The 26,405-nt window shown below is 45.1% G+C and overlaps 1 protein-coding gene across 1 annotated transcript; it reads left to right on the forward strand.

Moving 5' to 3' along the window:
* The first annotated feature begins 1,740 nt into the window (after positions 1-1,740).
* Positions 1,741-26,405, forward strand: ZNF862 (zinc finger protein 862). The gene is made up of 7 exons (XM_082847092.1): positions 1,741-1,894; positions 8,066-8,177; positions 9,389-9,493; positions 10,988-11,685; positions 13,138-13,294; positions 23,529-23,624; positions 26,392-26,405. Exons 1-6 carry the CDS (start codon positions 1,871-1,873, stop codon positions 23,540-23,542), a joined length of 1,110 nt encoding a protein of 369 aa, XP_082703218.1. The 5' UTR covers positions 1,741-1,870; the 3' UTR covers positions 23,543-23,624; positions 26,392-26,405.

A 26,405-nucleotide genomic window follows, 5' to 3' on the forward strand; every position in this document is an offset into this window, starting at 1 on the left:
GTCGGACAACACTTTTATGATAGTCATTTCCTTACTTTCTGTAGTTTTACCCCTATGTATACATAATGGGAGGGCCACAAGGAAACTTTCTGGAGTTCTGGAAATTTTTTATATATGATCTGGGTGTTGACTACATGGTACACATGTAAAAATACATTGAGCTGTACACTTAAGATTTCTGCACTTTACTGTCCATTATTTGTATTATTATTATACACATTACATCCATATATATTACAAGCGAAACAACACATTGTTACTATTACTTTATATAATTTTACAACTTTTAAAAAAGATGAGAGAAGAATGGAGAGTAAATATATGTATTTAGAGTTTGGTTTTCTCTCTTTTATCTTTTCCCCTCTATATTCACCTTCTACTCTTCAGTAACTAAAGTGCAATTTGCCCACACCAGTCACCAGCTAAAAACTTACTTCCAGCCCTTAAAGGCAGCACACAATGCCTTCCACATCCATCCCTCGTGTCTCTCCAGCGTCCTTTCCCGCCACTTCCTGTCTTACACACCTTCCCTACACACACTGTTTGCTCACCTCCCTGGCTTTGCCGAGGTTGTTTCTCATGCACAATTGCTCTTCCTAGCAACACTCCTCTTCTCCTCCCGTTTTAGTTGGCTCAGGTTGCCATAACAAAATACCATAGACCAGGTGACTTAAACAACAGAAATTTATTTTCTCACTGTTCTGGAGGCTGGAAGTCCAAGATCAAGGTGCCAGTATGGTCGGGTTCTGGTGAGAACTTTATTCCTGGCTTACAGACAGCTACCTTCTCTTTGTGTCCTTACATGGCAGAGAGAGAGGGCAAGCTCTCTGGTGTCTTGTCTTATAAGGACACTGATCCCATCATGAGAGCCCCACCCTCATGATCTCATCTAAACCTAATTACCTCCCAAAGGCTCCACATCTAAACACCATCACATAGGGGTTAACACATGAATTTGGAGGGGACACCATAGCACCTTCTTTACGTGGCTAACTCCTACCTCTTGTTTTAATTCAACTCAGGCAGCATTTCCTCAGGAAATCCTTGACTAACTACCCCATATCGTCCCACCACCGCACCCTAAGGTGACAAAGTGTGCTTTAATAGAGTCTTGTGTTTACGTCTTTCGTTGCACTGTCTCTTCATTTTGTAGTTATGTTTATGGTCTGTTTCCTCAATAGACTACGAATTCCTTGGAGGCAAAGTTTCTGTTTAACTCAGCTGCGCATTCCCAAACCTTTGCACAATGCCTGGCAACATGACAGGCAACCAATGATGTTTTTTGAATGAATGCTACAAAAAGTATTTACCTCCTTGATTAGATACAGTCTGGAATCTTCAAGGTTGACATTCGCCCTAAAAATGCGAGGGAATAGACACAAGCACGAGCAATCTTATAGCCCAATCAGAGTACTTTGCCCTTCCTATAGGGCCTGGGAGAGCGTCGTGGGTACGCTACCTAGTAACCATCGCCGGGGGAGGGAGGCGGGAAGGGCGGAGAGCTAGCTGCTTCGTCCAATCGGGACCCCGTATTCCCGGAGCAATAGCAGCCTTGGGAGCCGCTTACAGCCTGGACCGCGCTTCCCATGATGCCCCGCCGCCTCGGGCTAGGCTGCTGCCGTAAAGCGACTCGCTCGGCGCGACGCAAGTACCAGCTGCGCGCCTCTCCTGGCTCCGCGAGCGCCACCGCCCCCTCTGACCAGGGACAGCCGGTTCCGGGCCGCGCTCCCTCCCCGCCGGGGCGCCCTCCCTTCCGGGGGTCCCGGTCCCCAGGGTGGTCGCGGCTACGGCATCCTCAGGCCAGGCCGCGGGGGGAGGGGGCGGCCTGGAGGCCGTGGCGGGGTCAGCACGGGCCATCGAAAGCTGGGCCATGGAGCCCAGGGAGTCGGGGAAGGTAGGCCTGGAAGGGCCCTGGGGCCGCCCACTCCCCTCCCGTAGATCCCTGATCTGGGCGAGGCGGGCGGTACGGGCGGAGTCCTCGCAGATGAGCCAGCCTTGCAGGGAAGGACTCGCCCGCTCGCCCGCTTCTTCCTCTGCACTTGGGCGGCCGGCTCCGGGCGAGTCCCGCGCAGCCTTCCGCTCCCTCCCCACGCGGCTGGCCTAGCAGCCCTCCGCCGAGCCCGCCGCCCGGTTGACGCTGGGTGGGTGACCCGCTCAGTGTAGTAGTGCGAAAGTGCTTCCTATTTTCCCACACCACCACTGGCGTTTGGAAGAGGCCCAGCGTGTTTTAAGGCTTTGAGGCTGGATCGGACCCCACTGGGAGCCAGGCATGGGGATCACCGAGAGGCGGGATGAGGGCTTGGCCCTGCCTGGATCCCCCTTCCCAAGGAAGGGCTGAGAAGAAAAAGACAAGGCATCTGGCACATTTCTTGCCGATTTCTGTTTCTAGCTTATCCACTTCGTGGAGTTTCTGAGTATTGCTTAGAAGCGTATTTCATAAACTTGCTTCAGGCTTTGAGCAAGAGGCTGTGAATTGGAAGAAAAGGTGGGGAAAAGTGCTTGAAGGTAGAGTTAAGTGGGTTTGACAGGCTTGCTAGAGCTCGGAGTCAGTGTCAGCAAAGACGAGCGTGGTCGCACGCACTTGATTCGGAGACATTGGCAGCCTTTGGGGACCGAGATCTTTCTGGATATTATTTGATACCAGTTCTTGAGGATTGTTTCTTCTTTGGCAGAAAGGGAACCTCCTCAACAAACGTTTTCGGGTGCATACTGAGTCTCTCCTTTAAAAAAAATTGCTCATTTAATAAACATTTGTGATCCGTGATTTAAGTTGACGGAGATGCTGGAAGTACATATGAAATGACTACTTTCCTCCAGGAGCTTTCCCGCAGTTTTCACTTCAATAACATGGACAAGCCTGGAAGGGTTGTCCAACAGACAAAAGACAGAAGAGATAGTGAGGTTATTTTGATGCTGTACTTTTTCCTGGAAAGACTGGGAAGGACTCTGGATTACAAAAGAAGTTACTCCTTGCTTAATCATCTCTTCCGTACTCCATCCTCTCCACAAGTTACCGTGATGCATTTTCCAGATGAAACAACCTATAAACAGTCCAAGACAATAAAGCTCAACAGAACGTAACCAGAGAAAGATTGAAGGTGAACTGCATGCCAGCCTCATGCTAAGCACTTTAGGGGATACCAGAAAAGTAAAGGAAATGGCTCACGCCCTCAGGTAATATCCTGAGGTTTAGTTTAGACTGAACCTGAATTTGGACAGAGGGGGAGCAAAATGCAGTAGCCGAAGGGCTATACACAATTGGCACTGAAAAGTGGAATTAGTGATTTGAGGTTGATTTCAAGGTATTCTGTTCAGTTGTAGGATTTCTTAGCCTTTGGTGTGAGAAGAGTGAAATACAGATATTTGGGGAGGTGGAGGAGAAATTTTATGTCCTTTTCAGGCCCAACCACTAATTGAAAACACTGGGGACTGGAAATTTCACCCTTGATTCTAATCGTGATTGTAAGGTGTCTCAAAAGGACACCCTTCCCAGGTACATCAGTTTTTTAACCTAGGGAATGAGGATGTTATCCAAAGATGAAATAAAGTAATTGCAAAACAAACTAGCAGTGTAAGAGGTATTGCAGATGAGTGACAATAACTAAGGCCTGGGTGCAATAGCTGTGCTGTTCTAAAGTTCCATTCTGAATATCACTTTTTTCTCTCAAAGCTGGAAGACTGGGGGGTCCACCTGAGGTAGTAGCTTGGTGTATTATTAGAATCTTCCTTAGATGCTATTTTGTGATATTTATTAAGTAAAAGCAGTCTTAGCCTATTGGATTAAGTGTGGGGTATCTTGCTTGCCATTGGCAGAATAATGGATAGAGGACAAAGACCTTTCCCCATCACTCTAACCCGTTATCCTGTTTTATTTTCTTCGCAGCCCTGTCACTATATAAAATTCTCACATTTATTTGTTTGCTGACTTCACTCTATCCCCAGCTAGACTAGTGGAGCAGTATCTGGCATGTAATAGGTTCTCAGTATTTTCTGAATGAATGACTCAAGATAGCATCTCATACAGGAGCCCTTTTGTTGTAGGTGTGGGTGCTGTGAAGAACACTGCAGTCTGACACCTCATGTGCCCTCTGGGAGACTATTGTCGTTGCTGCCAAGTAGGAGTATTTACTGTGTATGTATTTATTGCTTCATACACATTTACTGTGTATGTATTTATTGCCTCAACATCTCTGGTTCCTAGCCACCACTGGCACCCCACCCCCCTTAGAAGTTTTATTATTGCACTTATATCACAGTTGTCTGTCATCTCCTGATGGGTTTTTCTCCTTGACAAATAGAGATAGTGTCTTTTATATCTTAGGATCTCCAAGCACACAGAAACAAATAGAATATGTTGAATGAAAAAATGAATTAAATGCCTATGAAATATTTTCTGTGTAATGTGGTTGTGGGGAAAGGGGTGGTGATGGTGAAGGGGGTTATAAAATAAGATGATCAGCATAGGCTTCCTGTGGACCAGGCACCACGAGGGGTATAAAGCCTTCCTTGCTCGGGAGAAGTAGAAGTGCTTGGGCTAGGTGGGCAGGAAGTCCCTTGCGGGAAAGAGATGGAATGTGAGTAGGAACTTGATGAGTGAGTGGGAGGAAGTAGGCAGAGTCAGGGGATGTAGAGATTGGGTGTGAAGAGGGAGGAAAGGCACAAGATAGCTTGAGTGGCTGCAATTTAATGTTTTATTTTTTTAATTTTATTTTTGGCCGCGTCTGGTGTTAGTTGCAGCACACGGAGGATCTTCATTGAGGCATGCGGGATCTTCCGTGCGGTGCCCCGGCTTCTCTCTAGTTGTGGCGTGAGGGTTTTCTCTCTCTAGTTGTGGCACGTGGGCTCCAGAGCACGTGGGCTCTAGCTTTTGGCACACGGGCTCTCTGGTTGAGGCGCGCCAGCTCAGTAGTTGTGGCACACTGTCTTAGTTGCCCCTTGGCATGTGGAATCTTAACGTGCCGACCAGGGATCGAACCTGCGTCCCCTGCATTGGAAAGCAGATTCTTTTCCACTGGACCACCAGGGAAGTCCCTGAGTGATTGCAGTTATACTAATCTGGCTGTAGTAGAGATTCCAGGTGGGGCAATACCTAGAGCTGAGGTTAGGAAGGTAAGTTAGGTTCAGATCCAGGGGACTTGGTGCTGGGCTGAGAACTCGGAGCTCTGCCTTATAGACAGTGGGAATCAGTAAAGTTGAACATCCAGAGATAGTCCTTGCTTTCTATGTAGGTAAGAAATTCCTCTTATTCAAGCAGATTTGTGTTTCCTTTACATTGCAGTCATCTGAAGGCTCTTGCCATAATACTCGTTAAAAGAGAGGTTCAAGGCTTAGCGTAGTTACTCGTTGGGAAGACAGTTCTTCATTATCTAAACATTCAGCCCTGGCCATACTCTTCATCCTTGTGGCTCTCATAAAGTGATGGGTCTGTTGGCTTTCATTATGCCCACCTGTCCCCTCAGGAAGACAGGGTGGGTGGGAATGAATAGGGAACCCTGCTTGCCCTTGGTCACAAACTCTAACCTGCCCTGATCGGAACACCTTGCCCTGTAGTCCTAGTATACGGTCATCCTGCTAGGATCTGCCTTCAGTATAATCTCGAGGGTTTTCTTCCCCCCTCCCCACATTGGCTCTCCTTAGGCCATATGTTGTGTGTACCTCTTTGCTGTCTGCCCGCCTGCTCTTAGTGGAACCCATCCTGCAGCAGGTTTTTGCAATTATAATCACATTTTGCTTTGGAAGACACTCTGAGAGCAAATAGTTATTTAAAATACACATTGGCATACTATTGGCACATACACATTGGCAGTACAATTCCATGTTTGTTTTTAAGACTGTTCATTTATACATATTCGTAGACAAAAGACTGGAAGGTTACATACCAAATGTCAATAGTAGTTGTTTTTCAGTAAGGAGATTGGGGGTGATCTTAAAACATCTTTTCTGCTTATTGTCTAAATTTTCTGCAGTAAACATATATTGACTCATAAGAAAAATACTCAACTTACTTTAAAATATACAAATCAATAGTGACTGATAATTATCTGTATTGTTTTTCTCAAGAAGCCTCTATGTTGAAGTTAAAGTAGATATTTCATGTGCTTTAAGTTTGAGTATAAAATTACAGGCGATTTTAAACAAATGTACTAGAACTTGTTACAAATGGAAATGACTGTGTCCCCTTCAGAGTTGTCACTTTGGAAGGACATCCTTATGTCACAAGGATGCTATTTCCCAAAATGTTGTTTTTTGGGGGTTCGGGGATTTCCTTTTTTTTTTTTTTTTTTTGCAGTACGCAGGCCTCTCACTGCTGTGGCCTTTCCCGTTGCAGAGCACAGGCTCCAGCCGCTCCGCGGCATGTGGGATCTTCCCGGACCGGGGCACGGACCCGTGTCCCCTGCATCGGCAGGCGGACTCTCGACCACTGCGCCACCAGGGAAGCCCGGGGATTTCCTTTTTGTTGATAGTTTTATTTATTTTTTTATTTCTTTGACTAGCTGATAAATGTTGGTGGTATGAAATTTAAAAGGATAAACAGCAGCAGATTCTGTTTTCCGATTATTTCTTTCATAACCGCTTTTTTCATGGCTGCAATATCTTACCTCTCTGAGGCTAGTGATGATAGTTTTGTTTTTTAAAGGGTTTTTGCTCCATGCCCCACTTCCATTTCCTCAGTTCCTCCTCACTCTTGCTCATCTCCTGTCTGTTTGGATCTCTGTCAGACCTGTTAGAGCCTTTCCTCAGATGTCTGGTAGTCCAGTTGTTTGCTGACGCTTAACGGTGGAAAACCAGAATTCTAACTGGAAGCTCTGAGCACGTGGAAGGGAGGGACTTGCCAGCTTGGAGCCTGTGTCGGGGATCTGGGCAGGCATTTGTTCCGAACAGCTTCCCCCAAATTCTTATTATTTTAACCTCGCTGCGTTCACTCCCAGGCCGAGGTTCCTGGGGCTGCCAGATCCTGAGTCTTTTGAGGATTTAGCAAATGTAAATTGGGTTGTTTCTCCATTTGCCCACTGCTGGCTGAGGGTATGATTTTCTTGGATCTGCTCAGTTATTACTTTTTCATCTGCTTTTCAGTTAACAAAATTGTATTGCTATTGTCCCCTTGTTGTGTTGTCTATCCCAGAGGGTGTTTTTTTTTAACAATTTTTAAAAACATTTATTTATTTATTTATTGGCTGCATCGGGTCTTAGTTGCGGCACGCAGGATCTTTCGCTGTGGTGTATGGGCTCTTCGTTGCGGTGCGTGGTTGTGGTGTGCAGGCTCAGTAGTTGTAGCTCACGGGCTTAGTTGCTGCGCGGCATGTGGGATCTTAGCTCCCCGATCGGGGATCGAACCGGTGTTCCCTGCATTGCAAGACAGATTCTCAACCAGTGGACCACCAGGGAAGCCCTTAGAGGGTGTTTTGTTTGGAGTTTTTTTCGGGGGGAGAGTGTCTTTTCAAACTCACAGGAGGAAGCAAAATTCAGTGTACGTGTTCAATCTGCCATCTTAATTCAGAACTTCCTGAAACGTTTTCTGAATTTCCTCGCCCTTCTCTGGTGGAACAGAGAGAGCTCCTTCATAAGCCCCATGGAATGCAGTTCTCAGCTCTAAAGCTTTGCCCATCTTGATAATTGACCACATTCACAGACATAGTTCTCAGTGACGGTTGACTACTTACAGAAATCAGATACATCTTCCTAAGTGAGGATTTACCACGTTGAAGATTTTGCAAAAGAAGTGCTGTTGGTTGTTGCTGACGCACTGGCTGAGAAGTAATGGATCCCGTGCGAAGGCTGGTGAGGAGTGTGCAGGGGGACACGTGTGAGAGTCCGGAGCTGGCCTTCGTTATGACACTTCTGTTGCAGTGTGTGGCTGTTCCTAGAAGAATGGGTCTCATTCCCGCTGTGACTTGAACCCAGGGGGTGAGAGTAATGCGGTGTAGGTCTTGTATGTAGATTGATAACGCCCCCCCCCCCAGTCTGATCTGTTCCCAGAGTAGGGGTGTCCTCAGGTGGTTGTGAGCTCAGGTGTGGAAGATTAAGGGAGAAGTTGGTGCTTAGCTGGTGTCATTTTTCCTTGCAGGCTCCTGTGACGTTTGATGACATCACGGTGTATTTGCTTCAGGAGGAGTGGATGCTGCTGAGTCAGCAACAGAAGGAGATCTGTGGTTCTGATGAGCTGGCGGCACCACTGGGTATGGGCTCCTGTTCACTTCCCCACTGCCTGAATCTAGGTCAGCATTCCCAACCATGTCTGACTATGACATACTTGAGAATTTTCTGGAATCCGACCATTTTTTTCCAGGCATCTTTATACTGTTTATCCACTCAGTCCCATATCTGACTTAACTGCACACGGATTCACACATCACCCTTTCTCTTTTCCACTTAAATTAGCCAAGAGAAGTGGGGAAATTGGGCGTGTCAAGGCTAGACCTGGATGCTTCAGAATATCCCAGCGTGCCAGAAGGGAAGCCCCACCTGTGGACTGTGGCACTGCAGGTGGATTTTGTTTCAGTGCCCAGAGGACATTGGAGGTGGTGGGTGGTGGTGGAACGAGCATCAGATCTGCAGCCTGGAAATCTGGTCTCAGTCCCAGCTCTGCCACATGGTACTGACCAAGCCCATTAGCCTTTTCAAGCCTTGGCTTCTTTCTTCACAGGCTTGTCATAGAGGTTCAATGAAATAAAACAACTTGAAACTTTGTGCCCATGTAGGTAGTTTTCATCTTTTCTATTTTCTGAATGTCCTTTCTCTGCTTCTATGGGTAGACTTCCTAGACCATGGACAGAGAAGAATGTATTTCATCATGTGTACATGCACACGTACTCTTTTCGGATTTCAATTTGATGACCATGCGCCATGCCTTTCTCTGCTTCTTTTCTTCTTGACCCCTCAGGGTTCTGGGGGCAACAGTCACAGCTCTCTGTGGATGGAGGGGTTGTGGTCTTACTGTCTACTAAAAATGGTTTGAAAACCAATGATTCTTTTAAACCAGAAGTTGCAAAGTAGCAGCAGTGGGCCAGATTTGGCCTACACCTTTTTTTTCTTTCTTTCTTTCATCTCTTTTCTTTGGCTTTAAAATATTTAAATAAGTTGTCAGTATTTTGCCATGGGGGGGTTTTCATATAGAAATATGATTTCTGGCTTCTGTTGGAAACTGGGATGGTCTAGAGGCCATGCCGTCCCTGTATTCAGCTGGCGGCCCCTCCTGGACTTGAGTAGCTACCCCACACCTGGGTTCAAATCCACAGCCTCCCACCCCTGCCTGGTTTCCTCAGAGTATTGTCTGGTCCCGCTCCGCATTTGAGTTTGAGCCTCTGTTCTGGACCAATAGTTTTCATACCTTCTTAGCCTGTGTGACCTGGATCTGACCTCACAGTGCATCTCTCTGTTCCTGACTCAGGACCAGCTATTGCCAACCCAGAGCTGTTCTATAAATTTGAGCGAGGGCCAGAGCAGTGGCTAGCCAATGTCCAGGGCCAGAGGAGTCTCTTGAGCCTCCACCGAGGTGAGTGCGGACCTGCCCCTGGGAGGAGGGGTCCTTAGCTGGAGGGAGGGAGCAGGAAGCTGGGTCCCAAGGCTCCAGTCTCATCCTCTGCCTCTCCCTGTTCCCCACCAATTACACACGAATGCTGTTCTTCCCCCACCTGTCACCCCGTCTAAGATATACACACCTCCCCCAATGTTGTTCTCCAAACTCTCATCTCCCTTTATTTTATTTCTACCTGAGAGTAGATGTTTATGTATAATTATATATTCTAAGTTCCGTGAAGGCATGACTTGGTCTTACTTACTACTGTAGTCCCAGTACCAAGAACAATGCCTGGCATGTGGTTGCGTAGTAGACAATCATGGAATGAATGGGTGAATAAACAGATGGCTGCTAAATCCTGGGGACTGATGTTTGCTTTCCTCCTTTGATAAGCATGTCCTGTTCAGGGATTGGCTTGCCCAGAGCCAGGCCAGATGGCCTCTGTCATTGTGTAAGATGAGCACGTTAACCCAACCCCCTCTACAGGAGAAAAGGGAGGTGGAACGAGTTCCCCGATGGATCGAATTGTGGACGTTTGCTCTCCCTTGTGCTTTATCTCAGATGGACCACAAGGAGCCCTAGACTTCACAGATACTAATTTGTTTCGGTTTGTTTCTCCTGTGCTTGGCTCTTAACTTTGAGCCCATTGACTCTTTACTCGTAGCTTTGTGCTTCTGGGGTTGGCTACAGTTTTGTAGACTGACTGGTCCATTGGCCGGGAGAAAGTACTGTTGAGTCCTTGCCCACTGGGCATCTGAACTTGTTGGTGCATAATAAATGGCTCCAGAGGAGTTAGAGTTGTCTAAGCTGCATTTCAACCAAGGAGTGAATAAAGAAACTGCTGGTTTAGCTTAAAGAAGAAAAGTCTTAGTGACGTCATGGGATTTTTCACTTCTTGGAAGGGTTGTGGTGTGGGAAGGGCTGAGTAGCACTCCTGAGGGGAAGGTACTCAAAGACGGATTGCAGCCCAAGGAAGACTCTGGGGACCAAACTGTCTGCCCGGAAGGTAGGTTGCTCTCTTGCTCTAAAGGTACATGAGCAAAGTGCAGATGCCTGTCTGGCAGGGGTACCAAGGAGGGGGGTTCCTGCCAAGTGTGCAGTTGCAGTGTTTGCTTTAATTACCTTTTTAACCCTACCTTCTCTTAGTTCAGTGTTCTTATCCATAAATAAGTCTGCTCTCCTGAAGACTGTGCCACTGTTTTAGGTTGCAGAGATCTCTTTTCTGCCAGGTATATCTGTCCTTTATATTAAAAAAAAAACTGTTTTCTTAAAGCCCATTTGGTTTCTTCTGGGTTAGGCAAGGTGGACCTGGGGGTTGGGGGCTGGAGAGAAGAGAACACGGGTGCAGGCTGTCACTTTGTGGGTGTGGTTGCAGCTTTGATAGTCCATGGATCTAAGCACCTCTGTGAGTTGCAGTGACTCGACCTATAGGATGTCAGAGAAAATTCCATGTGTTTCTTTTTTCTAAAGGAAAAAACAAGATGGGCTTCATGGAAGAAATGGACATGCAAAGTCCTGCCAGAGAAGCTGGACTCTACCTGCCTCCTCAGAAGAAAGCCTGTCCTTCACATTTCAGCTCAGAGGGTGGCAGCCTCCAGGGAGACTGCACAGGAAGAAGCAGAAAACCCTTGAGACCCCGGTCCATCCAGAAGGCGTGGTTTGCGCAGTTCCCGTGGTTGGTCATGAATGAGGAGCGGACGGCTCTCTTTTGCTCGGCTTGCCGGGAGTACCCATCCGTCAGAGACAAACGGTCAAGGTTAATAGAAGGCTACACAGGACCATTCAAGGTGGAGACTCTCAAATACCACGCCAAGAGCAAGGCCCACGTGCTCTGTGCCAAGGCCTTGGCAGCTCGGGACCCCAGCTGGGCAGCCCGTTTCCGGAGCATCCACGATGTGTCCAGAGAGGTGCTGGCCAGTCCGGGACACCTCTTCACTGCAGATTACCCCATATGTTACCCCCCAGGGCCTCAGGGGATCTATGATAACATGGTCCAGCTCCTGCCCAGCTCGAGAGCTGCACTGGAGGACCCTGGAGGGAGTGGAGCAGTTCCTGCATTGTACCTAGACTGCATTCCTGATTTCAGGCAAAAAGAAATTGCTGATGACATCCGCAGCTCCTCAGATGTTAACATTTTGTGTAATGACTCACCTGAACCCCGTGGCCAGGTAATACGTTTATAATGATTGCTCAAGGGGAAGGATTCTGTATAACGTTACCATAAGCTGACATGCTTGTGATGTGCTGGGTGTTGTTTTAAGTGCTTTGCATGTATTAATTATCTCCTTTATTTGTGACAACAGCCCTACTCTCATCATCTCCTTTTGGCAGATGACAAAACATAATTAGTGGACCAGAATATTCTAACTTCTGATATAAAGAGAGCACCTAAATTCAGAACAGTAATCTTTATCCAAAATCCAGAACGACCACAGAACTCAGGAAATTTTCCACAGCCACAAAACAGCCACAGAGCTCTTAAATAATCAATGTAAACAAATTTTTTAACATTAACTTCAAAATCATGTAGCACTTTTAAACACTGCAAAGTTTCTTCAGACGTGTCCTTTTATGTAGTGTTTTTAATGCTGCTATGAGGTGGGTGGAGCAAACCTAGTTAAACTCATCTTGTTGGGGAACAACTAAGACTTAGGGGGGGAGTGACGTAGCCAGAGAACAAGGGCTCTTGCGGCAGTGACCTCCCCTCAGAGCCCTTGACCGCCAGCCCAGTGCTTTCCTTCTACTCCCTGCAGCACTGGTGGGCCCTCAAAGACTCTAGTTCTCACCTCAGGTTTATTTTGTAAAATAAAATAGGTTTATTTTCTAATTCTTTGGAAAATTGTCCTGCAAAGAAACTGTATTAATTGGAATCTTTGAGTAACCAGATCTGGCCCCTTTTCTCAACTCTTCCATGTAAGCGGGATTTTGCTACAAATCACTTTGAGCAACCCCTCTAGTATTCCGATGAGAAGAGCTCAGACGTTCCACGTGCCTAACATCATACGTAAAGTTAGTAAGCTCGAATTTTTATGGAATCCAGAAAAGTGACAAAGCTCATTTCCCTTCATGTTCATGTTCCTTCTAGTTTTTAGTATTCAAAGCTAATAAACAGGTCTAACCTTTTACAATCTGAATTCCTTTAGCAGTAAAGTGTGTGTTAACCTAGTCACTGAATATGAGCATCTTTAGTTCTTTTTCACTGCTTCTTCCTTCCCATCCTGGTGGGGAACCTTAGCAGGGGCTGCTAGAGGCAGCTGGCTACCTTTGCAGTTGTGGATGAGTAGAAGGTGCCCCTTGGGGCTGTAAAGAACAGGGTGCAGCCATGAGGTTCTGGAAGACCCCTGTTCCTCAGTGCATTTTCCTTTCCTTCCAGGAAAGAAGAGGAAGGATCATTCCTTCCTTCTAGAATAACACTGAGGTTCGTTTGGTTTCTACCTGCTAATTCTGGGCCACACACATTTGCTTCTTTGACTTTTGGTGAATAAATGAATTCCTCAGAGTGCATCGGGGCCTCTTGGCAGGCTTCCCAGGAGAAAAAGGCCTTGAGCAGGACCCCGGAAGGATCATGCTGGGTGTCTGACGTGAGAGGAGTATTGAGTGACTGCTACTCTTTGTTGCAGGATCCTTCTGAAGAGGGGCTGTTTGAGGAGGTTCCCGTGGTGTTTGAGGATGTGGCGGTGTATTTCACCCGGGAGGAGTGGGGCACGCTAGACAAGCGGCAGAAGGAGCTGTACAGAGACGTGATGCGGATGAATTATGAGCTGTTGGCATCCCTGGGTAAAGATCCGTGTAGACCTTTGTTTGCCACCATCACTTGACGTGGGGACCCATGAGGGCAGCAGTGGCTTGTAGTCGTGTTCCCATTTCTGCCCTCACTGTGCATAGGCAGAGAGTGCTTATATCTCTGCGTCTCAGAACTCTCCCTGCTTTGGGGTACTGTGCTTTATCTCCTCTTCATCCACCCACCCATCATCCATCTTCCACCAAACATTATTGAGTACCTACTATGTGCTGGATGGACGTGAACGAGTCACGGTCTCTGCTTTCAAGGGGCTGGCAGGTTTGTGGGAGAGACAGACACTATAATAAGAAACTATGCAATAACACCAGCTCCATTAGAGATTCAGGAAGAGTGTCCTGGGGCTGCTGAAAAGAGTGACTTAATTTGGCCAGGCATCCGAGGGAGGGATAAGGGCTGTCTTTACAGAGTATGAAATATTTTAACTGAGTTGAAAGCCAGGTGCACAGGGATGGGCATCTAGACATGTCAGAGGTGGGGACAGCGTGAGCAAAGGCAGGGAGGCGAGAAAGGGCCTCCGGGAGGATTCCTGGATTCCGCCCTCTACTTTGTGCTGGGGCTGCTTCATCAGGGGCCAGCATGGTGGGCGGTCTCGGCCTGGGCGTCACTAGGTTATAGGCACTGGAGAATGAAGAACAGCACGTGCTGTTCATTACTTTCCCAGAAGAGGCTCCTCTCCTGCATCTGCTTCTTGTTCTTGTCTTTGCCTCCTTTTTCCATCAGACACCCAGGATTTTCATGTGGCACCAAAAAGACAACTTTTCATCTTACACAGCTGTTATTTACTATTTTTTTACTAGCATATATTGTAACAGAAACCTTGCAGAACAGGCTGCTGTACATAACTTAGGAATTCCGACAGCGACCTGTATCGTGACTTCTACAGAATAGGAAATTGGGGTGTTTGTGGCTTACCTGATGTCATATCCCCAGCTTACACACTGCCCTTTCATGTGCAGCTGAGATACGGATTATTTTCTGAACATACTTGACCTATAGACTACTTGTTTTTATCACTGTTCACAATGTTTAAATGGCTCCCCAAACATTCAGAAAGGCTGTGAGAAATTGTTTCTTTTATGAGGAGAGAGGTGCTGTAATCGTGTTCTGGGCCAGGGCACTTGTACCAAGTGCACCTTCAAAGAGCATCACTACCACTGACAGCGTTTAAAAGAGAGAGAGAGGGACTTCCCTGGTGGTCCAGTGGTTAAGACTCCACACTTCCAATACAGGGGGCCCGGCTTTGATCCCTGGTTGGGGAACTAGGATCACACATGCCATGAGGCACGGCCAAAAATAAATAAATAAATAAAAATAAAAATACAGAGCGAGAGGGAAATTCGTTTTTAAGAAATACATACCCACTTACAAGAAGTTGGTTTCCCTTTGAAGGAGTGACCAGCAGTGATGCCCTTTGCCCTTTGGACCCCTGTGGAAAGTCATGGGGAAAGTGGTGGGTGACCAGTGGTATAACAGCGTGTCTCCCACAACCTGGGCCTGACTTGTATTGTTCAGCCAGACAGCAGCATTTTCTTTTTAACTTCCGTATGTTAGGAAGTGGGGAAATCTTAACGAACTGGGGAAATTAAGGGACAGTTCAGCCTCAGTTAAGTGTTGTTTGGATGAACAATAAGTATAACCACGGGAGGGGTAATTAATTTTGCTTGAGGGTTGAGGGCAGGAATCAGGGAAGGCTTTATAGAGGATGGGGCTGTCCTCTTCAGTTGTCTGTGGAATTAAAATGGGTCCAGGGGTCTAGGAACGGAATTGCATGTGTGTGAGTCCTTCTCGCTACTTTAATTAGGTCTCCAGCTTTTATCCTTCAACTGTCCTCCAGTTGAAATGATTTCTCATGCTTGAGATATAAAAGCATTTTAAGGAGCCTTGAGGATATAACTGGGGCCAAACGTAAATGATTTATATGTTTAAAAATAACCTTTTAAAGGGCCTCAAGCTGATAATTGGGATGTAAAACAGTGTTGAAATATAGTGGACCTAATTATTATTTTTGCTTTGACAAGGTTTTTTTCCTCCAATACTTTATCGTCCTGTGACAAGTATTTTAAAAATAGAAAACCTAATATTATTTGGCATTATCTTTTTTTTTTTTTTTTTTTGCGGTACACGGGCCTCTCACCGTTGTGGCCTCTCCCGTTGCAGAGCACAGGCTCCGGACGTGCAGGCTCAGCTGCCATGGCTCACGGGCCCAGCCGCTCCGCGGCATGTGGGATCCTCCCAGACCGGGGCACGAACCCGTGTCCCCTGCATCGGCAGGCGGACTCTCAACCACTGCGCCACCAGGGAAGCCCTTCCCATCCATTTTTTTTAATATCTCTGTTTGTTTGGTTTGGTTTGGTTTTTCAATTTCCTTCCTATTTATTTATTTATTTATTTTGGCTGTGTCGGGTCTTAGTTGCGGCACGTGGGTCTTTCATTGTGGCAGGCGAACTCTTCGTTGCAGCACACAGGCTTCTCCCTAATTGTGGAGGTGCAAGCTCAGTAGTTGCAATGCACAGGCTCTCTAGTTGTGGCACAGGGGCTCCAGAGCATGTGGGCGCAGTAGTTGCAGTGTGTGGGCTCTCTAGTCGTGGCTGCAGGCTCCAAAGTGCGTGGGCTCTGTAGTCGCGGCACACGGGCCTTCTAGTTGTGGCACATGGGCTCAGTAGTGGCAGCTCACAGGCTCTCTAGTTGTGGTGCACGGGCTCCAGAGCACGCGGGCTCAGTAGTTGCAGTGTGTGGGCTCTCTAGTCGTGTTCGCGGGCTCCAGAGCATGTGGGCTCTGTAGTTGTGGCACACGAGCTCTCTAGTTGTGGCGTGTGGGCTCAGTAGTTGCAGCACACAGGCTCTCTAGTTGTGGCACACGGGCTCCAGAGTGGGCGGGTTCAGTAGTTGTGGTGTGTGGGCTCTCTAGTTGTGGCCACAGGCTCCAGAGCACGTGGGCTCTGTAGTTGTGGCACGCAGGCTCTCTAGTTGTGGCACGTGGGCTCAGTAGTTGAGGTGTGCGGGCTTAGTTGCCCCGCGGTACGTGGGATCTTAGTTCCCCGACCAGGGATTGAACCCACATACCCTGCATTGGAAGGTGGATTCTTAACCACTGGAACACCAGGAAAGTCCACTCCCATCCATTTTTAACGTTTATTATCTTTTAATTGAAGTACTGTGATCTGCTTCTATTGGGTGTTACAGGAAGCCTTTATGTTTTCTTTTATTCTTATGTCTGGAAATAATAATAGGCGCTTTTGCTGTTGACTGAACGCCTACCAAAGGCTATGTTGAGTGTCTTGCGTATCTGCTCTCTAATCCTTAAACCAAACCTGTAAAGCAGGTAGTAGTAGTATTTTCAGGTGAGAAAACAGCCCAATGGCTTTGAGAATCCCACCCATTTAGCTGGAAAATGGCTAAACTGAAATTCTTACTATTCCACCCACTGCATGTGCACTAGACTCGGCTAAAATTCCTGCTTCGTATATGTTTATTACCAGTTGGACTCCAGTTCTTTTAGTTTCAAGATTTGTGCTAATCGCTGTTAATATTAAAATAACAATAGCACCAAGGATAATATAAGATTATTTAAAAATTCAAGCAGTATTAGGATTTTTTTAGAAGTCTCCACTCCTATCCCCAGTCCCCCTAGCAAGAGGGTTAGTAGTTTGGTCTGGCTGTCTCAGACCTTCTCTGTAGGTCACTGTTAGTGCTCTTGCCTCCGCCTCCATGAGAACTGAGGTGTAGAAAGGGGCTGATGCCCTGGGGTGAGAGGGTGTGGTTGCTTCAGCCCAGCTCAGGTCAGGTCATGGGTCTTTGTGGTCTGGTGTTCATCATGCTACATTGCAGCACATTCATGCCGTTGATTTCCTTTTGCTCTTATCATTTGAGGAAACGCAGCTAATTCTTCCGTTGCTCTTATTAGGATTTACAACTAGTAGATTTGTTCTTTTAGGTTTTATAATTTTTGTACCTGTTTTTAAAAAGACAGTCTCAATTTGATGCAGTCAAATTTAATATTAATTTGTCAGTTGTGTGGCAGTTAAATTGCGTCAGCTAAAGCTTTTCAACTGATGGTAGTTTCCAGGTTAGGTCCACTCACCTGTCAACAGCCTCCTTGGCCTCACCAGCTCTCTTATCAATAGGACTGAACTTGCAGAGGACAGTCATTTTGATTATGGAGAAAAGAAGAGGTTTATGTTGTTTTTAATGCTTTCCTGGGTCAACCTCTACTTTTGTGGACTTGCTTTTGCTTAGAACTATTTATCACTCTGTAGAGTTCCAACTGTTCTTTTATTTCTGTACTTTAAGTTCTGGTTTCAAACTTTGGCCATATTTGGTGATGTCTCTTGCTTCCCCTGCAAAAAAAGAAAACTCAGTTATACTCCACTGTTAAGAAACTAATATTTGTCAGTAAGAACAGAAAAGCCAATATAGGGACTATGTGGTAACCCTCGTTTTTACTAGGAAAGGTGTCATCATATGCTGAGTGGCAGGTCACTCACTTCAGGTGGGCAGTGTCTTTTCTCCATGTGAGGTCATCAGCTACAGCTAGACCTCACATAGCTGGGGGAAGAAGTCATGTCACTAAGTGGAAAGCAAAACTAAGCGGGAGAGCCCTCAATGAGATGAGCAGGAGTTAGAATGGCTCATATGATGACTAGGAGGCCAGCTGCTGTATGGTGGGCCATGTACGGCCTCCAAGTGGGGGCCGTGCTGAGCTAGAGAGAGAAGAACCAAGGCAAGGTGCCAGAGTGGCCGTCTCCCAACTGATTCGTTGGCAGGCCTGCCAACCTTGGGCTGAAGTTAGCCTGGAAGGATCAGAATCTGTCTTTGTAGGCCAAGCCATTTTTATGGGCTTTTATGGAGTTTGTGTGTGTGTGTGTGTGTGTGTGTGTGTGTATGGCCATGCTATAGTTATGTCTTCTTAGTCACTTTTCCATTACTAAGACATAGGAAAATCTGTTTGAAAATTCCCTTCTGTTTCACTTGTTCTGAAGAGAACAAAAAGAAAAGGTTTCTGGCAACATTTCAGCCGTAGCTTCAGAGAGGTGTGATTGGGGTACGGCACTACTGGGGCCAGTGTGGTGGTGCTAGGGGCAATCAAAAGTGACCAATCCCCAGGGTAATATAACTTAGGCAAACACATCCAGGGATACTCAGTATCATGTATGTTTTCAGTAAATCTTTAAAAAATATTTCTTCATAATTACGTTTCTTTAATCAAAGTAGTTCTCATAAGACATATAACAAAAAATGACAGTTCCCTGTCCTACCATTGTCTGTTGCCAGGTCCTCCTCCCCCCAATTTTTTAGCTGTTTCTTCCAGTACTTGTTTCATTATTTCTGAGTAACAGCTGTAGACATTATTTTTAAAAGCATGAACTTCAGTAGGAGGCACTCATAAAACAGCTTCATCCTTTTCCATCAGCACTTGTTTGGATCAGCCCTTTGGGGATTTCCCGTCTCGCCCTTTGGGCTGCCAGAAGAAAATTCAAAGAGCTTTACTTGCTATGGATACTTTTTAGCAAGAAACAAACTGTTCATGAACTGGGAGACTTCAAACCCGAAGTGGTTAAAAACTTGGCTCTCAGCAGGTGAAGCTCAATTTGTAAAACATGAATGAAGAAGTACATTGGTTTTTAACTGTGATTATATTCTCTTTAGGGTCGTAGCACTGTGTACCTTTTCTTGTGTGTACTGATTGGCTTGGAAGCTGTAAGGTCACACTGACATGAAGGAAACTTCAATTTTGTTTAAGACCAGAGTCAGCATTTTGAGGAAATCAGGACAGCTTAAGATTTGGTTGTGTGACTATGAGTGTTTGGTCCAGGGGTCTGTTCAAACTGTGGCCTCCATTTTGGTTTCTCTTTACAGGGTGAAACCTGGGGCAGGGCGCATGACTTGTCACACTCAGGTAAACAGAAAGTCCTCCAGTCACTTTTTAGTCACATTAATGATCTAATTTCAATTAATAAAATGTCCAGTACAGTACTCTTCAAAAATGTCCTGATTAGGAGGAGGACTCTGGTGGAGCTCCAGGAATCTGTCTCCTCACAGTAGACAACAATTGCACTGGTAGAATCTGTCTGATGTGACTATTTTGGAACTCTGAAATCTGTCAAAGGCTTGCAACTTACAGGAGAAGAGTTGGAAAGTAAATTGTGGTGAAGTTCGGTCAATTTCAGCTCTTAGCACCTTAGCAGCTGCCCATCTCCCACCCCTACTGTGTTCCTGGAGCTGCTTGCACACAGATTGCAGGAATTAGGGCGGGCAAAAAGAATGCTGTCCTCTAAGCATCAGGGATCAGTGCTGTGATCACCGATCGCTGCTTCTCATCTCAGAGGTGCAGACAAAGAAGTAAGCAGCCAGTGTTGTTGCACTTCCCCCACTTTTGCAAGTTCCTCCCCCTCCTCTTAATTTTTGTCTTTTCCCTCTTTTGAAAACCAGACATTAAAGACTAGGACATTCAAAAACATATAGAAGGAAAATTAGAAAGTGATTTTGCATACCCAGGGAAAGACTCCAAAAGACCTGAGAAGACTTTAAGTTTACACCTCAGGCTGATCCTTGGCACAGAGTAGCCTATAATGATTAAAAATTTTTAAATAATAACAATAATTGAAAACAATAAAAACAGCAAACCTTGGGGATCGGGGAGAATCTGATTTCCAGAGTTACCACATTATTAGATTCAGATATCCAGTGTTCAACAAAAAAATCACAAGGCATACAAATAAATAGGAGAGTATGACCCATTCAAAGGAAGAAACTAAATCAATAAAAACTGTCCCTGAAGAAGACCTGATGGCAGGTATACTAGATAAATACTTTAAAACAACTGTCTTAAAAATGCTAAAAGAAATTTAGGAAGATGTGGAGAAAGCCAAGACAGCAATGTATGAATAAAATGGAAATATAACTAAAGAGAGGAAACCTAAAAAGGATCTAGAAAGAAGACTGAGAGCTGAAAACTACAATAACTGAAATGAAAAATTAACTAGAGGAATACAAAAACATTTGAGCAGGCAGAATAGAGAATCAGCAAGCTTGAAGATAGGACAATGGAAATTATGGAGCCTGTGAAACAGAAAAAAAAAGGTCAAAGAAGAGTGAACAGAGCCCAAGGGACATGCAGGAAACCATCAAGTGGACCAGCATACACATTGTGGGAGTCCCAGAGGGAAAAGAGAGAGAGAAAGGGAAAGACATAATGGCTAAAATCTCTACAAATTTGATCGAAGACATGAATATAAACATCCAAGAAGCTCAACAAACTCCAGGTAAGATGAATTCAGACACCCACACTGAGACACACTATAATTAGAATTTCAAAAACAAAGGCAGAATCTTGGAAGCAGCAAGAGAGAAGTGAATCAACTAGAGAAAGCCTGCATGCAGCAATGAAGACCCAACGCAGCCAAAAATAATAAATAAATAAAAATAAATTTACTAAAAAAAAAAAAACAAGGAAGATCTCAAATCAACAACTTAACTTTACAACTTAAGGAGCTAGAAAAAGAAGAATAAACTAAACCCAAAGCTAGCAGAAGGAAGGAAATGATAAAGATGAGAGCAGAGATAAATAGAGAATAGAAAAACTAGAGAAAAATCAATGGAACCAAAAGTTGGTTCTTTGAAAAGATCAACAAAATTGACAAACCTTTAGCTAGATGGACTAAGAGGCACAGGCAAGAAAGGAAAAAATAGACAAGTTGGGCTTCATGAAAATTGTAAAGTTTTGTGAATCAAAAGACATACGTGGGGCTTCCCTGGTGGCGCAGTGGTTGAGAGTCCGCCTGCCGATGCAGGGGACACGGGTTCGTGTCCCGGTCTGGGAAGATCCCACATGCCGTGGAGCGGCTGGGCCTGTGAGCCATGGCTGCTGAGCCTGTGCGTCCAGAGCCTATGCTCCGCAATGGGAGAGGCCACAACAGTGAGAGGCCCACATACCGCAAAAAAAAAAAAGACATACATATAAATATAATAAAAAGACAGCATATAGAATGGGAGAAAGTATTTGCAAATCATATATCAGATAAGGGTTTACTATCCAGAATATATAAAGAACTAAAACTCAGCAACAACAAAAAACCTGATTAAAAAATGTACAAAGGACTTGAATAGGCATTTCTTCAAAGAAGATGTACAAATGGCCAATAAGCATATGAAAAGATACTCTATCACAATCATTAGGGAAACGTAAATCAATACTACAATAAGATACCACCTCACACCCATAAGGATGCCTACTATCAAAAAAATAGAAAACAGCAACTATTGCTGAGGATAGAACCTTTATGCCCTGTTGGTGGGAATATAAAATGGTAAGTCACTGTGGAAAACAGTATGGTGGATTAAATTATAGTGTTATATCAATGTTAAATTTTCTGATTTTGATCATTATACTTTGACTATATAAGACATATTAGTTTTCAGTTGCCGCATAACAAATTATCACAAATTTAATGGCTAAAAAACACCCATTTATTATCTCACAGTTCTGGAGTTCAGAAGTCCAGGTGGGCTTAGCTGGGTTCTTTGCTTAGGGTCTAACATGGCTGAAATTAAGTGTGCCAGACTGGCCTCTTATCAAGAGGCTCTGGGAAGAATCACTGGGCTGTTGAGTTGTTGGCAGGATCAAGTTCCTTGTGGTTGTAGGACTGAGGTCCCCGTTTTCTTTCTGGCTGCTGACCATTCTCAGCTCCTAGGGCCTGCTCCCAGGTCCTTTCCACATGGCCTTCTCCATCCTTAGGCCAGCAATAATACATTGAATTTTTTTGGTGTTTTGATTCTCTGACTTCCTCTGCTTTTAAGCGGCTAGTGTGATTACATTAAGTAATCACCCAGACAACATCTCTTTTGCTATGTAATGTAATTACGGGTGTGATATCAGTTCACACATTTCAGTCACACTCCAAGGGGCAGGGATTAGGCAAGGGTTAGGGTCATGGAGCTCGTGTTAGAATTTTGCAAACCCGATAAGAGAATGTCTTTTTTCTTGAGTACTACACACAGAAGTATTTAGGGATAAAGGGAGGAATGAAAACAATTTAGCCTCAAATGGTCCAGAAAAATATTATATATAGAGAGAGGAAAAGGAGGGAGGGAGAGAGGGCACACGGGCATGATAAAGCAAATGGAACAAAATGCAAATGATTGGAGTTCCTTGTTTTATTATTAAAACTTTTCTGTAGGTTTTAAATGATATCAAAAATTGACCAAAAAAAAAAATCAGGAAACAGAAGTCCAGTCCTTGTGTAGTGGTTAAAAATCTGGACTTCATTTAAAGTGAAGTTTCTTGCCTCTCCCACCTCAACCTGCTTTAGGTCTAGAATCCGGAATCTTGTGATAGGAAGAAAGAAGTTCTCCTCCTACCTCCCAGCTTGTTCCAGGATTTCTGCTGCATCCTGGCTGGGAATGGTGGTGTGTAGGTGGGGAGGAGAGGTACAAGAATTACATCCATGTAATCTGATACCAGTTACATGTAGCTGGGATAATTGAAAGCTGATTCTCCAAGTGTGTTTGTGGGTTCTGCACTCCCCCAAACCCCCGTTACTGGAGATCTCTCACTGCAGTGGGTAATGTCTGCTTTGGCAGTCTGCCCCATATGGGCTCCTTAGGGGAGCATCACCAATAGGCAGACAGGGGCAGCCCCTTTAAGTGGCTCTGGGCCTCTTCTCTTTCCCTCCAGGGCTCACATCTGGACCATGGAAAACACTTATATATCCTTTGCTCTGACAAGCCCTGTGAATGTAGGCTCTTCCCAACATGGCCACCACCAAGGAACCATCGGTCAGTTTATGCCTTTAGTCTTTTCCAGGCCTGGATTCCTGAGCAGCCCCGCAGCTCCAGGAAATACAGGTCAGGATGTCATTCCCATTAGGCTTAAGGTCAGAGGAAAGTAGCCCAGTCCACCCCACCCCTCCCCATGGGAGTGTGGAAGGTTCACAGTACACTTGACTGTGTACTGTGAAAAAAAGCATCTCTAATATCCAACTTCCTGACCTCCTCACTCCCAGTGCTTTGACTCCCTCTTAGTGGCAAGTGCTTGGGTTACAGCCCAGTGTTTCAGCCACTCTTTCCAAGTTGGCTTCGGTGGTCTAGCTTTGGAATGGGGGAGAGTTGGCTCCTATTTTGGGGGGGCCTTCAGCCAAAACAGGCAGACAGAATCACACTTTAATATCCTGTTGCATATGTTTATTGCTATTCCTGATTTATTGATTTTAGATATTATCTATTGATTCCTACTGTGGAGGATGAAGATATGGCCCTCTTACATCAGCCCAGGCCCCCACTTCTCTTCCCTCCATCCTCTCAGAACAGGTATATCATACTTTTTTGGTTAATTCAATGTAAATTATTTGCCTAATTATGATTATGTATTATTTACTTCTAATCAAAGTGACATATTATGATGATGTTTCCTTTGTTGTAGGATTCCCCCCCCCCAGGAATTGAAATTTTTTCTTATTTTTTTACTTTGCTAGCTTTCTGTACTATCACCAATTCTTCTCAAACTCTCCATGGAATTATATAACTCCTTTGAAGAGTCTTTTCCACATCATCAAACATCCTGTGACCTATCCGTTTCACTTTTTTTCCTGGAAACTTCTGTCACTGGGTCTTCCATTCCTCTGCTCTATCTAAACTAGTTATACTTTAGGCCTGCTGCACAGCTGTGAGCTTAGACTTTCCTTCATCTCTCTCCTATTTCCTGGATCTATTGCTTCTTTTAGGTTTATGTCTTCATTTTGTTGGAGCACATCCTTCAGTAACTTCCTAAGAAAGGGTTCATGGGAGGAAATTTTTTAAAGACTCTGTATATCTGAAAATGCCCTTATTCTGCTCTCACAATTGATAATGTGGTTTGGGTATAGAATTCCAGGTTGGAAATGTTTTTCCTCAGCATTTTGAAAGCATTGATTTTAGGTTTTACAGGTGCTGTTGAGCAGTCTAAATACCTTTTTATTCCTAAATCTTTGAACGCAGCCTGTTTTTCCACTCTGAAAAGTTTTAAGGCCTATTCAAGTGTTTTGAAGTACTTAGTGCTTAATGATATGGATTTTTTTTCATCTCTTGTTCTGGATATCTGGTGCTTCCCTTCCATGTGGAAACTCACAGTTTCCATTTTGGGGAAACATTCTTGTATTATTTCTTCCTTTATATTTTCTCTTTTCTTTCTTCCAAAAAAGTCCTATTAGTTAGATATTAGACTTCTTAAATTAAGCCTCTGGTTTTGTTTTATTTTTTTCTTTTTCTCCTATTTCCTGCTTCTGTCTTTTTTGTTCTACTTTCCTGGAGTTTTCCTCCATTTTATTTTCTAACAATTCTATTTAAGTTAAAACATTTTTTTCTATCATATTTTAAACTAAGAGTCCTTATTGCTCTTTTCATGGATAACTATCATGATTTTTCTCTGTGGGAATGTTCTAGTTTTGAGGGGAGGGGGTTGAAATTTTGTTTTGCTTCCTGCAGTATCTCTAGTTCCTTCAATCCTTTTCCCTACTTGTTAGCAGTTTGTCTTAAATAAATATCTTTAGGTTCATTCACATTTAAGAGTAAAGCCTTAAAAACTGGCTGGAAGCTCTGTGTGCATGGCTGGGACTCAAGGGGTAGGTTACATTGTAGGGTGACCAGCTGTGAACCTGGATGTTTCATTGAAGAGCCCGGCAAGGTCTGGATCCGTAGGTCTTTTGGGGAGGAGGCTTGGGGAGGGGCAATTCCATTTCTCCAAAGAAAACTTCCAGTCTCCTGCTTGGCTGTACCCCAAGCTGGTGTTCTCGGAGCCGGGTAACGCAGCTTCTGGTCTGTAGACTGTCTCCATCTGTTTGCATCACAGCTCTTCTTCATCTTTCACTCACCCCACCATCCCAGGGCCCGGAACCTTTCTGGTTAAGTTTTTCTGTAGACCAACCTCTCTCTCCTCCTTGGGGGAGGGTGGTGGTATTTTCTGGCTTCCCAGAATAGGTGAGCGGACCTGGCCTTGAACCGGTCTCTCCTTACCCACCACCTTCTGCTGCACCTGGTGCCTCCAGGTACTGGCTCTTTTGGGGATTCTGGGGTCAAGTTCACTTCTTTGTCCTTATTACCCACTCTGCTGGCATTTGGTGTCCAGCTCTGTTAGTTCTTCTCTTTTATCTCCTTTCCTTCATCTAAAAATGTATTAACATTTCTAGTACAATGTTTGTCTTGGGCTTACGCTTCTTTTTATTAGTATCCCTTTGCCCTCATTTTAGAGACGTTTGAAGATGAATAAGTTTCAATCTACCACAGATTAATAATGTATTATATTTTTATTAGTAATAAATATGTGGATACGTACACACACAGGAACATATAAATACATTTGAATGATCCAAAGGTGAATAGTGAAATCATCTCCCTTTCACCTTGTCCTTCAGTCCCTCCACAGAGGTGCCCGCAGTTACCAGTGGCTTGTATATGTCTTTCCAAAGAAAGCTATACACCCTTTCACATCGATGCGTAAAAAGCCTGTAAGTAGGGATTAATGGATTTTACTTTAAATCAAGAAAGCAATTTCTTCGCATAGCCCTGCAGAATATTCATATTTTCAGTAAAGGGCAGTGCTTAACCCAAGGACACGCATCTCTTCTAGTCGGATTTCAGGTTCCACTGCAGGTGGCAGACAGCATTACAGGGCTTTCCAGGTGCCCCGTGTAGTTAGCTACCTGCACCAAGGCCAGCTGTGGGTGCTGCTGCAGGCCACAGGCATGGGACAGTTGTTGGTGGCCCTCTCCCACTTCCCGTGTGGCTTTCTTTATCATCCCTGTCCTCTCTCCTTCTATTTTGTCCTCCGTATTTCTTCCTGTTTTCACCCTTTCCCCTCCAGATCCGTTTAGCTGAGTCACACTCCCATGGGTGAGCCGTGGGGCTAAGGGATGCACCCTAATTCGGTGCCTCTGTGGGTTTAAAATAAATTGGCACCCTAGATGGGTGTGCTTCTCGCGCCCCTGGTGGGAAGGTTTCATTAGGAGATGCGCCCAGAGGCCTCCCTGGGGCTTTCAGATGGGCTGCTTGACCTGACAGTCCAGAGCTGTGATGTCACTGTGACTCTTCGTCCCTGCAACAGGGCCTGCTGCTGCC

This window comes from Leucopleurus acutus, assembly GCF_964270905.1.
Source record: "Leucopleurus acutus genome assembly, chromosome: 9".
Lineage (NCBI taxonomy): Eukaryota > Metazoa > Chordata > Mammalia > Artiodactyla > Delphinidae > Leucopleurus > Leucopleurus acutus.

What these genes read in the sequence shown, in the direction of transcription:
- ZNF862 (XM_082847092.1), top strand. Translation starts at nt 1,871, where the DNA reads ATGGAGCCCAGGGAGTCGGGGAAG. An exon ending in TCTCTTGAGCCTCCACCGAG is followed by an intron (nt 9,494 to 10,987) that starts GTGAGTGCGGAC and finishes TTTTTTCTAAAG; the next exon opens with GAAAAAACAAGATGGGCTTC. An exon ending in CACCTGAACCCCGTGGCCAG is followed by an intron (nt 11,686 to 13,137) that starts GTAATACGTTTA and finishes TCTTTGTTGCAG; the next exon opens with GATCCTTCTGAAGAGGGGCT.